Source organism: Schistocerca piceifrons, chromosome 1 (assembly GCF_021461385.2).
Source record: "Schistocerca piceifrons isolate TAMUIC-IGC-003096 chromosome 1, iqSchPice1.1, whole genome shotgun sequence".
Classification (NCBI taxonomy): Eukaryota; Metazoa; Arthropoda; class Insecta; order Orthoptera; family Acrididae; genus Schistocerca; species Schistocerca piceifrons.
In genome coordinates, this window is record NC_060138.1 from 657,290,896 (window position 1) to 657,306,121 (window position 15,226).

General features: G+C 39.3%; 1 protein-coding gene across 4 annotated transcripts in view; it reads left to right on the top strand.

Annotated features, from left to right (window-relative positions):
* The window catches only part of LOC124805363 (putative epidermal cell surface receptor), a 428,974-nt gene that overhangs the window by 341,085 nt on the left and 72,663 nt on the right, over positions 1 to 15,226 (top strand). For 2 of the 4 annotated variants that reach the window (XM_047265922.1, XM_047265913.1), the window contains exons 9-11: positions 1,699 to 3,264; positions 6,640 to 6,696; positions 7,502 to 7,625. In XM_047265922.1, the coding sequence (XP_047121878.1) occupies positions 1,699 to 3,264; positions 6,640 to 6,696; positions 7,502 to 7,625 (1,747 nt within the window). The remainder of the gene's footprint in view (positions 1 to 1,698; positions 3,265 to 6,639; positions 6,697 to 7,501; positions 7,626 to 15,226) is intronic. The other 2 variants (XM_047265930.1, XM_047265936.1) reach the window with 2 other exon arrangements.

Consider the following 15,226-nt stretch of genomic DNA (forward strand, 5'->3'; position numbering starts at 1 on the left):
TACGGGCACCTGTATGGCACCATCCTATGCTAAACTATCTAGAGGAATCCTTCCCAAAAACCTAGAATCCTAGACCCCTCACCTGGTTCAGATTCATTGATGACACCCTATCCACATTCCTCCAGAACCTCATCAACCTCTCCCCCATTTGCTTCACCTGGGTCTACTCAACCCAACAAGCCACCTTCCTAGTTGTTGACTTCCACCTCAGAGATGGCTACATCAGTACCTCCATCCATACCAAACGTACTAACCACCAGCAATACCTCCACTTTGACAGCTGCCACCCATTCCATACCAAGAAGTCCCTTCCATACAGCCTAGCCACCAGTGATCGTCGCATCTGCAATGACGAGCATTCCCTCTCAAAATATACCAAGGGTCTCACTAAAGCCTTCACTGACCATAATTATCCTCCCAACCTTGGAGAAAAACAAATCTTCTGTGCCTTATCTTTCCAGTCTCCCACCACCTCCCAAACTCCCACAGTCCAGCCACAAAGGAGCATTCACCTCATAACTCAGTACCATGTGGGACTGGAGCAACTGAATTACATGAGAAATGTCCTGCCCACTATCCTTCCCACCCCTCTTACAGTGGTATTCCGCCGTCCACCGAACTTACACAATATACTTGTCCATCCTTACACAACCCCTGCTCCCAATCCCTTACCTCATGGCTCATACCCCTGTAACAGACATAGATGCAAGACCTGTCCCATACATCCTCCTACCACCACCTACTCCAGTCCGGTCACTAACATCACCTATCCCATCAAAGGCATGGCTACCTGTGAAACCAGTCATGTGATTTACAAACTAAGCTGCAACCACTGTGCTGCATTCTATGTAGGCATGACACCCAACAAGCTGTCTGTCTGCATGAATGGCCACCGACAAACTGTGACCGAAAAACAAGTGGACCACCCGGTTGCTGAACATGCTGCCAAACATGATATACCTCATCTCAATGACTGCTTTGCAGCCTGTGCCATATGGATCCTTCCCACCAACACCAGCTTCTCTTAATTGCACAGTTGGTAACTTTTCCTGCAATACATCCTACATTCCCATAACTCTCCTGGCCTGAACCTTCATTAGTCACTGTCCTCACCTATCCAGCCCCCTCCCTGTTCCCACTCCAGCACTACACAACCGTCATTTCACTGCCACACCCAGTCTTTTAATTTCTTTTTATTTCTCTTCTTACTGCTACTTACCCCCCCCCCCCCCCCCGACCCCCCCCCCCGCACCTTCTCTCCTGTCCCCCATCGAAATACTGTCTGCCATCCTCACCATACAATCCCCCCCCCCCCTCCCCGCCCCAGCCTCCTCCTTACCCCCACCCAGTTGCCACCCCCATCATGCACTGGTGCTGCTGCTCGCAATGTGGTTTCAGTTGTCTGAGACTGCAGGTGTGTATGCAAGTTGCATTAGTGTGTGTGTGTTTTGCTGACAAAGGCCTTAATGGCCGAAAGCTATAATTGTGTAAATTTTTGTTGTGCCTATTGCGACTCAGCATCTCCGCTATGTGGTGAGTGGCAACTTTCCTTCTCTAATATTGTCATATTTAATGTTTGTGTTACCTGGTAGCCTTAAGCTAGCCTCTATTCTTATAGATATCTGCACTGAAGTCATAAGTCATTTCTGAAATAATGTAATTAGATTTCAGTCCCTGACTCTTCCTGTACTGTTTCAGGGACAGACACTATGGACAGACTGCTTGGGACAGAACACAGACATCACCAGTTAGACAACTCTTCCCATGTCTCCCCAGATTCAAAACTTGTTTACCACCCTTCACTTTCCCAGTCACCATCACAAGATTTAACTTCAGTAACAACACAGGAAGGTACCCAGTCTTCAGTGTCAATGCCTATGGAACATTTCCAAGAAAATATCAGTGAACAAAAACCTTCTCATGTTTTTCAGGGGCCTTTTGCACCTGATCATTTGTCACAGCCTCCTATGATGGCCACAAGAAATAAATCTCATGATGTTCTTGAGTACATTCCAAAAAGTCCTGTTCTTCCCTTGCAGGAAACTGACTTGGTTGACCACAGACATAATGACTTCATTAGTCACATGACTTCTAATGCCAAACAGCTTGGAAGTGCAATGGATGGTGGACAGCTTGACTTGGATGACCATACTTCTAATAGCTTTCTGCCCACTGTAACTTATGGAAAACATGAAACAAACATTTTAAACAATATCTCGGTTAAAAATTCAACGGGTTTAACTAAACCTGATACAACTGACAGTAAAGCTGGAATGACTTCTACTGGATTGCCAGGTACAGACTTGCTACTGAAAGAACTTGATGCTGGACAGAAAAATTTAACACAACCTGGGCCTGTTTCCAAAATAAATGACTCCAAACCCAAAGTATCAGAACAAATTTACATAACTCCTGCACCCTCTCATGGTGCCTCCAGACCAGTGGTGAAAAACCCTGAACACAATGACTTCAAAATTAAACATTTAGGTTTTCCACAAATACCTACAGAATTTCATCCTCCTGAACAGTACCCAGGCTCTCTAGAGGAACAACTAATAAGAGAACTTCAACAACAGGGACTTCTTCCTCCAGGTGCTAAGGTACAAGTTTCTCACAATCCTGTCCACCCACAAGAGGTATTTTATCACGTGCCAGGTACCACAAGTAATGGTGCTGGTTCACATGAAATATTTTTGCAGAACCCTGATATTATAGATCCACACCATAGCCAGAATTTTGCCCAATCGCCTCCATACATCCCAGATAAAATACCAGCTCCTCAGAAAGCCTTACTACCACATACATTCCATGGAGAATGGTTGAGTTCATCAAATCCACAGGGATTTAATGATGTTGTTATTCCAAACACTGCTTCTCAGCAGACAATTCCTAAAGGTGCAAGAGAACGAGACGCTTTACCAAACACTGCTCCAGACTCCAATAGATTTCCGAATGATAAACTTGCTTACATAAACTTAGCACAAAAATCACAATCATCATCAGCTGATATTATGTCTGAACATGACATTTTAGGAAAGAAATCTACAGGGCAGAAACCATTCCAATCTAATCCTCTCCAAATCCCTGAAGACTTTTTGTACCACATTCAACAGCATGCTGCCCCCCAAGCACCCCTTTACAACTCACAGCAGGGGACCATGGTGTCACCTCACAGTCATCCTCGTGGTCCTCCGACCACTCCTGAGGAGCTACTGGCGCGTCTGCACCAGCAGGGTCTTCTTTCTGACCCTCGAAACCATTCAGGTACCTGCCCTCAATATCTGCAGTAGATAGAACTGCGGTGGTGGATCCATTAAATTATTGCAGCAGCAATGTAGTGGGACAGGGAAAAGATATATTTGAATTTGTGATTGGTGGAATGAGGAGCATGAGTGCTGTGATGTTCTGTAGTGGTGGCCAAATTTTAACTTTACAAGCAAATCGATTATTCCATTGACTTGGGGCAGTTCTGGTAGCCCTAGTCTCTAAATTCTTTTATTTTTGTTGTGTAAGTAGTACTACAGGTGCAGGTACCCTACAACATTTAATTTTATATTTAAGTTTTTAACGCTATAATTAAAAATGTCCAGAGTGGTGGAACAGTATAACCCATTTGTTATGCTTTCATTGAAAACTTATGCTTGCCTCAATATAAAATGGAGTATAAATGGAAGTGACCATATGTTAATTTCTTAAATAAATCCTGTAGTATTATGTTACATGGGTTTAACTTTTGTTGGAAAATTACTGAAATCTAATCACAAGTTTCTGCTAGTGTTGAGAGTTCTCTGGATTACATACAAATGATATAAATAAGGCTCAGTGCTGAAACAATTGATTCTGAAACCAAACAGAAGAGCTACAAATGATATTAAATAGACCAAAAGAAGTAAATGAAATCTATGTGATAAAACAGTCTGAGTAGAAGATGTACTCAGGATAATTGCAAGGAAAAAATTGTATACCGAGTCCAAATTTAACAAATGCTTGTGAATCGTCTGATATTCTTGGAGCATAATACAACTTTGAAATTGATGAGTTGTTTTAAATGGTGGAACCCAAATAACCTGCTGGATAATTATGTACATTTTAGATTTTGTGACACATGTGAACATGATACCCAAGTGAACATTAATTCTTGTAAAAGGTCCATAACTACATAAAATTGGTACCAGGAAGAGACATCTGATGTATTTATGACTTTTATCAATTAACAGAGGAATGAGGAGGCATTCACAAGGTCACAGTGTTATTTTGAATACGGAAACTGAATTCTATTTTAAATAATCTGAGCATGTTCTTTAATTGGACTAAATTTCCTGATATCAATTGTGCAGGTTGTTGTTTGTCCTCTTCGGGATAAAATGTGAGTAACATTAGAAAAAAAGGATGATAAAAGGTTTGTGGATTTTTTTACCAATGCTGATGAATTCCACAGAGAGAAATAACCAACTTTATTCTGTCAAACACACTTTATTATCATGCAGTCACATGAAACATAGCAGAGCATTGAAAACAACAACAAAAGTACTGGTTCCAAAGCTCACCGACTCTGAAGGTAGAACACTCCTCATTCCAGAGTCACTGGCAATCAATGATCACCACAGGTTCTTAGCAAAACTCATTGGTAATTATATCTGTAAGATCTGTTCCTACTAAAACAGTTTCCCAAGTAGGAATACAACCAGTATGTATTGAGGCCTGTACTGTTGTCTTTGTGCTTTAAGACAATTGTTTCAGGAATTGCAACAGACAATAGTTTCAGGAAATGGAAACCTGAGTACAAGTTATGATCTCATCTATTTCTTTCTCTCCAGTCATATAATCTTCATTGAATAATGTTAGAAAATTGATTTGATATCTGCATGCATGCTGCTTTGGTGAGGTGTGAGGAATATTGGTTCACAAGTAATGATGATAGGAAAGAGTGGTCAAAAGTGTGAGAATGACATCAGAAGGTATGATTGAGGTATTTCTTTCAGTGAAGGGAAGAGGAAGGTTAACATATGTTCTGAGATAATTTAGGGGGAATAGGAAACACTCTGTATTCAGCCAGCAGAAAGGTAAAGACAGTTTAAGTGTGCTTTATACTGAGGCAGAAATAAGCATGGTTGTTTCTAGAGATATTGAATGTACGCCAACAACATGCTATCTTTTCCTTCAAGCTAAATAAGCAAAAACTGGAAATTTTATTTGGAAGAAAGATTGTATTCAGCAAAAATGAGACAGTGAACTTGAATCACACCATGTAGGGTGTCTTTAATATGAGATTATAGATATGAATGAGCAAAGGAAAATAATGATTGAAAGAGCAGTCTACCGGGTCACCTTAAAAAAGTAAAGGCTAGCAATAGATAGATACAGAAGCAGTTGTATCAATAATCACTATGTAAGTTAAATGGATATCTATCCTCTCAATAATTTTGATTCTATCCAGGACTTCCCATTACTGTGATGAATGAAGGAAAAGATTGGCAACATAGTAATTGAATAAATACCTCTTCCATCTTTCCTCTTTGCATCATCATTTTTGAAAGAGATTTTTTTACTGTATTTCTTTAACATCTGTTTTCTTGCTGATGCTTTCAAAATTTCTTCTATTATTAATATTCTTTTATTTCCCTCTTTATTGCTATTAATATTTCCTCCTTTCAGGTTCCATCTCCTTATAGTATTCACTATTGCTTGATCATGTATTGTTGTTAATTTCTGGGAGCTTTTGGTGGTGACACATGTAACATTGCATTTGCATCAGGAGAAATTTCACATGACGAGTACTGTTATTTTTGAAAGATATATGGTTTTCTGAAGTTAACTGCAATATGTCCCTATTAGCATCATGGTTTCTTTATCACAAGCTAATCCTCATCATCATCATCATTTTGATCCACTGAATTTTAGTAGTATACAGGATAAAGGGCAAGTATAATAAATGGCAGGTATAATTCTAAAGTTGTACTTCAGTAATGCCACTTATATTACAAATACTTTTTTTTAAAAAAAATCAGAATTACTAGGTAGTTTCATGGGCCATTCCATGTTAGGAGGAGGATCATTATTTTGTGATTTCTGATAAATTTCGAAGATGTTTATTTTAATAAGAGAGTTTGCAAAATGTTAGTGAAAGGATCTAAGGAGTTAATACAACATATACTAGTATTTGCGTAATTGGAGAAAAATGTCGATTGCCCTTTAACTACATACCACATAATAAAGCCTCAGACTATTTACCCTCTTATACCACAAAAATCTTCACCACTTCCTTATTTCTTAAAATGAGAGCTCAAAGTAAATTGACTTTTATACTGTTTGAAATGTCTGTAGTTTATGTATTATGTGTTACATGAGTTCTTTAGCTAATGTGAACACTTAGTACCACAAGCTTTTATTTGCGTCCTCCTGCCAGAGGTTAGAGAGAGAGAGAGAGAGAGAGTGAGTGAGTGAGTGAGTGTGTGTGTGTGTGTGTGTGTGTGTGTGTGTGTGTGTGTGTGTGTTGGCCTGAGCATAAGTTAGTTCAATTAGTGCGTGAGTCTAGGGACTGATGACTTCAGCGGTTTGATCCCTTAGGACTTCACACACATCTAAACATTCTGTCTCAGGCTTTAAAGTTCATACAATTAACTTCATGGCCTGTTACAGGATTTGGGATAGATAACCTGCCACCAGGATTTCCAAGACTACCCTCACAGAAGACAGGTTAGTGTGTTCAAAATGACATTTCGTAATTATTCACTGTAGTCCTGTTCCAAATGAATTAATTGCCCTACAGAAAATAGGAGGTCATGCTGAAAAGTAATGGCCCTGAATTTTTTGTGTGAAAACTTTTAAGGCTTTGTAAATAAAATAAACTTTATTAATATTCTACAGCTATGTTCTTCATGTATACATATTTATTCTCAATTTAGTCACCCTGGTGCTGAACACATTTCTTCCAACGTTGATACCATCAATGTAGAATGTTTGACATTGTTGAGAGGCACAATTTCACTTATTATTGCCACATTTCATTATTATCAAAGTGAAGTCTCCAAAGGTGTTCTTTAAGTTTTGGAAACAGATAAAAATCAATGGAGCCCAGTTGGGACAGTATAGAGGATGACTGATGATGGTGAACACAAGATGTCAGATTGTTGCAGATGTCACAGTGCTCGTATCTAGTCTGAAATTGTCAAGCTGAAGGAGATGGTGCTCCATGTGTGGATGAAGTTTTCTGCAGTCAGTAACTCAACTGTAGCACACTGTTTTCCATGCACTGACGCAGTTATGTTACACATTACAATTCAGAGCCTTCTGGTGGTAGAGGGTTGCAGCTTGAGTCAGTGAAGTGGGAAAATTGACTGGGTAATATGCATGATATATAATACCTCAACCAATATTGACAACAGAATAAAAATTTCAGAGGTATTACTTTTCAGCAGGCCCTCGTACATGTATATTAATATATAACTGCTATTCTACTTATCATTTTCATGTAAGTGTTCTGTTTCTTTCTTGCATACAGGTGACATAACAGTCCATATCGTGGAGGCTGTGGATCCCACATCAGTCCGGCTTGTGTTTTCTGTACCTCCAGTGTTGGTTGGTTTACATGGTCGTATAGAATTAAGATATACATCTGATAAAGGGTAAGCTGATATGACACTCTTCATACTTGTTCTCTTTTTGTTGCTGTGTTTTAATGTTCCCAAATGTTTTTGAAAGGAGAACTTGAATTCAGTAAAATTAAAAACACAGTCATTTAAAATATAGCACATCATAATATCCTTAATATTTATGATGTGTGGAGAATGCAACCAAGAAAAGTTCCTTAGCTTTTCAGTCACAGTTCCCATACAGAAAGGAGTTACATTAAATCGTTAATAAACTATTAGTAGTGTTATACACCTGCACCTACACTCTGTAAGCCACCTTTTCGTGTGTGGTAGTGGGTACTTTGTGTACCACTGTCACATCCCCTTTTTCCTGATCCAGACATGTTTGATTCAAGGAATAACAATTGCTGGTAAGTCTCTGTGTGGGCATGAGTCCCTCTAACTTTATCTTGATGCACTTTCTGCAAGATATACTCAGCAGGAAGCACTATACTGGTTGATACTTCCAGGAAAGCAAGCTTTCAGAACTTCAACAGTAGACCATACCATGATGCATAATGCCTCTCTTGCAGCATCTACTAATGAAGTTGGCTGAGCACCTCTTTGACACTTTCACACATATTAAATAAACTCATTACAAAACATGCTGCTCTTCTTTGGATGTTGCCTATTTCATCTATCAGTCCTGTCTGGACAGATCCCATACTGATAAGCAGCATTCAAGTATTGGTTGAATGAATTTTTTGTAAGCTACTTTCTTTGTTGGTGGACTATACTTCCTGGGGATTCTTCCAATGAATCTGTCTGGCATCTGCCTTACATGCAATTAATTTTATGTGGTGATTCCACTCCATATTAGTCTGTTCACATACCCCTACACATTTTATGGAAGTAACTGCTTCCAGTGATTATTTTGAAATCATGTAAGTTTCCATTTGAGGCCACTGATGCAGCATATATGCAAAACATTGTGTAGGCAAGGGATTAGTGTGACATTCTTGTCTTTCCTATGTGTTTGCAGTAACTGTGTAAATGTGAATTATAGTGATGTTATTACCAAATGCATCCAAACAGGACCAACATGCTGTTATTCTTTCATGGCTGCTGAAGGAAAAATACTAATAAACATCCATCAGAAAATGAAGAATGTGTATGGGACAGCATGTCTGTTGAAAACCACCATTTCAGAATGGTGAACCAAGTTCCGTGCTAGTCGCGATTTGAAACAAGATGCCAGTCGATCTGGGAGGCTAGCCTCATCCATTTTGGACAAGTGGGAAACACTTGAGCACCCATCCTAATAGTCCCGATCTTTCCCCATGTTATTATCAGGCCATGGGTTCCTTAAAATGAATCAATGATTCCTGTTATACGAGTATGTGTAGCAGGCAGTTAAGGACTTCTTCACACAGCAGGACATGGTGTTTTACCAAATGGGATGATTACTCCAATGCTCATAGCAATTTTGCCTTATTGGCATACTGATTATGGATTATATGGCCTTTGAATGCAAACTTTTGAGATCACCTCTTATGCAGTAAAAGTCTTCCAGTCTACGTATTTGCAATACATTATATTTGTTTATGATAAGGGTCAATTGTCATTCCCAACACCAAGCATTGATCTGCTGCAGGTCTTCCTTCATTTCGCTACAATTTTCTATTGTTGCAACTTACTGTATACAACAGCATCCTCCACAAAAAGCATCATGAACTTCCAATGTTACCTACTACATTATCTATATATACTGAAAAAATTAATAGTCCTATAACATTCCCTTGGAGCAAGTTACTTTCATGTCTTAAAACTTCTCTCCATTCAGAATGATATGCATTATTCTATTTGCTAGAAACCTTTCAATCCAGTCACACAGTTGGTCCAATGTGCCTTACGTTTGCAATTTGTTCATTAGGTGGCAATGCAGAACTGTATCAAATACCTTCCAGAAATCAAGTAATGTAGGGTCTAAATGGCACTTGTAGCTACTGCTTTCTGGGTCTCAAGGCTGAAGAGAGCAAGCAGGTTTCACATGATCATTGTTTTTGGAGATCATGTTGATTCTTACACAGGAGACTTTGTCTGCAGAAATGTCATAACACACAAGCACAAAACATGTTTCAAAATTGTATCACTGATCAAAGTCAAAGATATAGGTCTATAATTTTGTGTGTCTGACCGACAACCCTTCTTGAAAATGGGAATAACTTGTGCTTTTTCCCAATCATTAGGAACAATCTGCTCCTCTAGGGACATACACTACACCCCTGCTTGAAGAGGGGAAAGTTCTTTCACATATTATCTGCAGGATTGATTTTGTATCCCATCAGATCCAGTGGCCTTACCTCTGTTGAGTGATTACAGTTGCCTTTCTACCTGATAGTCACTTATTTTGATATGTCATTTTGACAATTGTGCAATGTTCTACAAAATTTCGGGTGAACTGCCGGATGTTTGCAACTTCCTGCCACAATATTTTAGTGCAGATTCTTCTGGCCATCTTCAGGTGATACTGACAAAAACTCCCTGAGCTCTGGTATCTAAGGCCCCTCCGGCACATGCATGGTGGATTCACTTGGCGTTGCGCGTGCACTACTTGAGCGCATTCGATTCTGCTGCGCCGCATGTCCTCTGTGGTGAAAACTTGCTGCATTGATATCAATTTGATTGTCTTCCTACGGCTCCAGCACAGACCTACACCAGCAACAGAGGACACAAAGTTTTTCGACAATTGGATTCCATGCCAAATTCAATTGGTAACTGCCATCACGATTAATAAGAGGCTAATTGTCAGACAGCTGCATTTCCACGGATTCATTAACAATAGAACTCCAAAAGTTAGGCGTATGGGCCACAATTTTTGTCTCATTATAATTCATGGCATGACTAGTGGAAATATAGTGTTCAGCGATGGTAGACTTAAAAGGCTGAAGAAGGCGAATATGCCGCTGATGTTCTACAATGCAGTCCTGCACAGTATGTGTCATTTCCCCCATATAAGATTTGCCGCATTCACACGGAATCCTGTAAACACCTGCCTTGCACAGCTCTAAGTTGTCTTTGACAGATCCCAACAGCGACGAAATTTTTGCCGGAGGGTGAAAGATTGCTTTCACTTTATATTTTATTAGTATTCTGCCTATTTGCGCTGAAATATTACCAATATATGGTAAATAGGCAGTCGTTTTAAAAACCTCTTCCTCTTCTTTGTTCCATCGTTTACAGGTCTGCAACGCTCTCTCCTCTTGCTGGGATGAGTACCCATTCTTCAGAAATACAGTCTGTAGGTGCTCCAGTTCCATTTGCAAACTATCGGTGTCAGATATAACGTGGGCTTGGTGAATCAATGTCTTCAAAACACCCATCGTTTGCGCTGGATGGTGGCAACTAGCGGCTTGCAAGTAAAGGTCTGTGCGAGTGGGCTTTCTATATACCGAATTACCAAGTGTGCCATCGTTATTACGTTGTACCAATATGTCTAAAAATGGCAGGCAAGCCTCCTTCTCTAAGTCCATAATAAATTTTATATTTCTGTGTATGGAGTTCAGATGTTGTAGGAACTCTCACAGATGATCCAAACCATGAGGCCAAACTATAAAAGTACCATCAACATATCACCAAAATACTGTTGGTTTAAAAGCAGCTTAGGCAAGTGCTCGCTCCTCAAAATCTTCCATAAAAAGATTGGCCATCAGGGGAGATAAAGGACTCCCCAGGGTGACGCCATCTGATTGCTCATAAAACTCGTTGTTAAATAAAAAATATCTGGAGGAGAGAGTGTGCTCAAACAGCACTGTAATGTCAAATCCAAACCTGCTGCTAATGAGATGTAGAGAGTCCACAAGAGGTATATTTGTAAAAAGTGCAACTACGCCAAAACTGACCAACAAGTCATGACTTTGCAGCTGCAATAACTTAAGTTTGCTGATAAAATCACTAGAATTCTTTATGTGATGTGGACACTTTCCTGCCATTGTTCTCAGCAAAGAAGCCAAATACTTTGCTAAGTCGTAAGTGGCTGCTCCAATATTACGCACAATTGGACGTAATGGCATGTTATCCTTGTCGATCTTCGACAATCCATATAGCCTAGGTGGAACTGAAATATTTGGTTTTAGTGTCTTAATTACCTCCTTTGGTAAGGAACTGTCAGTCAGAAGTTCTGCTGTTTTCCTCACCACTCAGGTAGTAGGATCCTTATCTATTTTGTGATATGTTGAGTCACGTAATAAACATTAATCTTATGAATATAGTCCCCCGGAGCATTAAAACAGTACCATTACCTTTGTCCTATTTAAGTACAACTGTATCTGGGTCTGCTCGCAAGTTATGGAGGGCTGCCCTCTCCATACGTGAGATGTTGCTCTTTGGCGGTGTAGCTCTTGTCAACACATGACAAGATTCCTGGCACACTTCCTCAGCTTCATCTGTAGCATGACAACTCACAGATTCTTCGATGGAACTGACAAAGTCCAGCAGTAGTGGTGAGACAGGTGTAAGAGCAAAATTGAGACCTCTTACTAACACAGACATAGTCGCATCATCTATAAGCTTCCCCGTCAAATTAATAATGGATCATCGAGTAGGAACTTCCTCCAGCATCTGTGTCGAAAGTCGGTCGAACTTCGCTATTTGCCTCGTCGTAGCTTTGCCATGGCTCCAGTTTGCTTTGGGCCATGTTACACCATGCATCCAGTCCCAAGACAATGTAGACAGTCTTGCTGCCAATTCTAAGTGAAGATAATACATGTCCTTTGATACGGAATCCAGTTCACGCCGACTGAAACGAATCCTCTCTCTCACTAATGCCATACTTGCTTTGCGTTTGATGTTATTTGCAGCAATGCTATTAATAAAATGCACAATTTTTGCAAACTTTGGAATAATACCCTTGTCTCTGCAACTTAATAAAAATATCAGAGAGCTCAGTAGCCTTGCTCTTTTTTCCCGTAACTTATCAAACCCTTCAAATATACTGCATCAGTTCCTTCCCATAGAGATTCTTGATGTGAGATTTAAAACGTCCCCAGTGTACATATTGTTCCACAAAATTTCAGGTGAACTGCCGGATGTGTGCAACCTCCTGCCACAATATTTCGGTGCAGAGTCTTCTGGCCAGCTTATCGATGCGGCGAGTTTTCACCACGGAGGGCACGCGGCGCAGCAGAATCGAATGCGCTCAAGTAGCGCACGTGCAATGCCAAGTGAATCCACCACGCATGTGCTGTGGGGTCCTTAAATACCAGAGCTCAGGGAGTTTTTGCCAGTATCACCTGAAGATGGCCAGAAGTCTCTGCACCGAAATTCTGTGGCAGGAAGTTGCAAACACCTGGGAGTTTGTCCGAAATCTTGAGGAACAATATGTACACCAGGAAAGTTTTAAATCTCACAATTGTGCACTGACTTAAAGAAGGAACGACAGTGAGATTTTTCATGTGAAATCGTTTTGGACAAAAATAACGTAGAATTCAACCTTTTCTGTGTCATAGTCTGTTTCAGTGTCACTGTGGTCACAGACTGTCAAGAGACATGGGTTCAATCCATTTACTGATTTATCATAAGAAGAAAACTTCCTATGATTTTCTGTCAAGCTAGTTGATGGAATTTTACTTTTGAATTCATTGAATGCTTCATGCTTGGCTCTCCTTACCACCAATTTTGGTGTCTTGTTTTTCTTTGAGGCTTTGACTGTGTTTAAATTTATAGTGAAGCTCTCTTTGTTTTCATAGCAGCTTTCTAACACAGTTGCTGAACCACAGTTGGTCTTTTCCATCCTTCTCAATTTTTCCCAGTACATACTCACCTAAAGCATATTGCAGGATGCTCTTACACTTTGTCCATTGATGCTCAGCATTGTCACTGCTGGAGTTCTTCTGTTAGGTAATCTGAAAGATGTCTCTTGTCATTCTTGCTGAGTAGAAAGATGCTCTTACCTTTATTTTTGTTCCTATTTACTGCCATGTACATTGATGCTGTAATAGCCTTATGATCACTGTCTCTCCGTTCTACAAGTCTAAAAGTTTTGGTCTATCAGTAACAAGTAGGTCTAAGTGTTAACTTCGTAAGCAGGTTCTCTGACTGGGCTTGGTAATTTTGGAGAAAGCACTTGGAACAATTTCACTGATTCTCTGCCTCTAAACATATCTTAAACAATTGAATCTCCCAGTCCACAGCAGGAAATTAAAATCTCCACCTAACATTATAACATGTCTAGGAAATTCATGCAAAATTTTCTCCTAGTTTCCTCCTTACCACTACTGCTGCTGAGGGAGGAAATCTATAAAAGCACCTGATGCCCATGTTTGATCCACCTTTAACAGTTATCTTCATCCAAATTATTCAGAAAAACTCAAAATAGTTAAAAAGCTGAAGCAGTTAATTTCATTTTCAATGAAAATTGTAACTTTGTTTAAAAACAGTATACACTTAGAAAAAATTGTATTAAAGACATGATAGATGGATAGTAAATTCTTCAAAAGAAAATTGGGAACTTTCATACAACTTGGGATTTGTCCTTTCTGTTTTTCCTTTCTTTTAATTCTTTAAAATTTGAATTTTATACACGTTACACAGGTGTGGGATGCACCACAAGTCAGTTTCTGAGAATTGGCCATACGGACTAAGTGGGATGTATTAGGTCTTTCGCAACATGTAGAAATTTTTAGGCTGCTAGTGTGCTGCCAATTGATTGGCAGGGACTCAGTAAACAAAAACGAGGAAAAGCAACAGTTCACATGAAGCTGATTGATGTGTGGCACACAGAAACAGTAACAGTACAGAGTCATTATAAGTTTTTTTAACTACTGCTCTTTTTTCAATGCTTGAGGCCCCCATATACAAAGAGTGATAAAAATAGTACTTCATGTGTGTTTTCATGTGTTTCAATGAGCCATGCAACACCCAGCTACAGCTGAATGGGTGCCTTTCCTCATTTATGTTTCCCATAGTCATTTGAAAAAATAAATTATGCAAAACCTTAATTAATGACTTAATCAAGAGTGAAGTATGTCATCTTGTTCATAAAAATAAAACAACAGAAGTATAATGTCAAATTTAGGAATCTAACAAGCATAGAGGCAAAATTTGCAGTGGCAAATTATAATGGTATGGAAGTCCCTTGTTAATTACTTTGTGAGCTAATTAGTTTTATGAAAACTTAAATATGTTACTTAAAAGCTGGAATACTAGTCTTTTTAATGGTGTATGTTAATTTGTTTAAAGATGCAGATTAGCTCATTAGAAATTTCTAATATGTATTTTATTTCAATTAGTGAAGCTCTCATGGAAACTACATATGTACGTTACAAGAATCAGCACACAGTAATGCCCTGAATATTATATCTAAGGGGGGGACAAAGCTTAGTTAGGATTTTTAACTATCCAAGCACCTACCAGATGTATACCAATTGAAAGTGTATAAAAACTGCAATATAAGTTAAGGAATAAAATAAATTAACTATCAGGAGTTGAAATCATAACAAATGGAGTAATCCCAACATGCTGTGTCCCACACCTTTTGGCACTTTGTGGAGAATACACATAATATTCTCAGAGTTCCCTGTAGTAAGGCCAGTTTCTACTAAATTCAACCCCCAGGACAGTTTTGTTACGTGGCCATAAATACTACTTAACCTTTA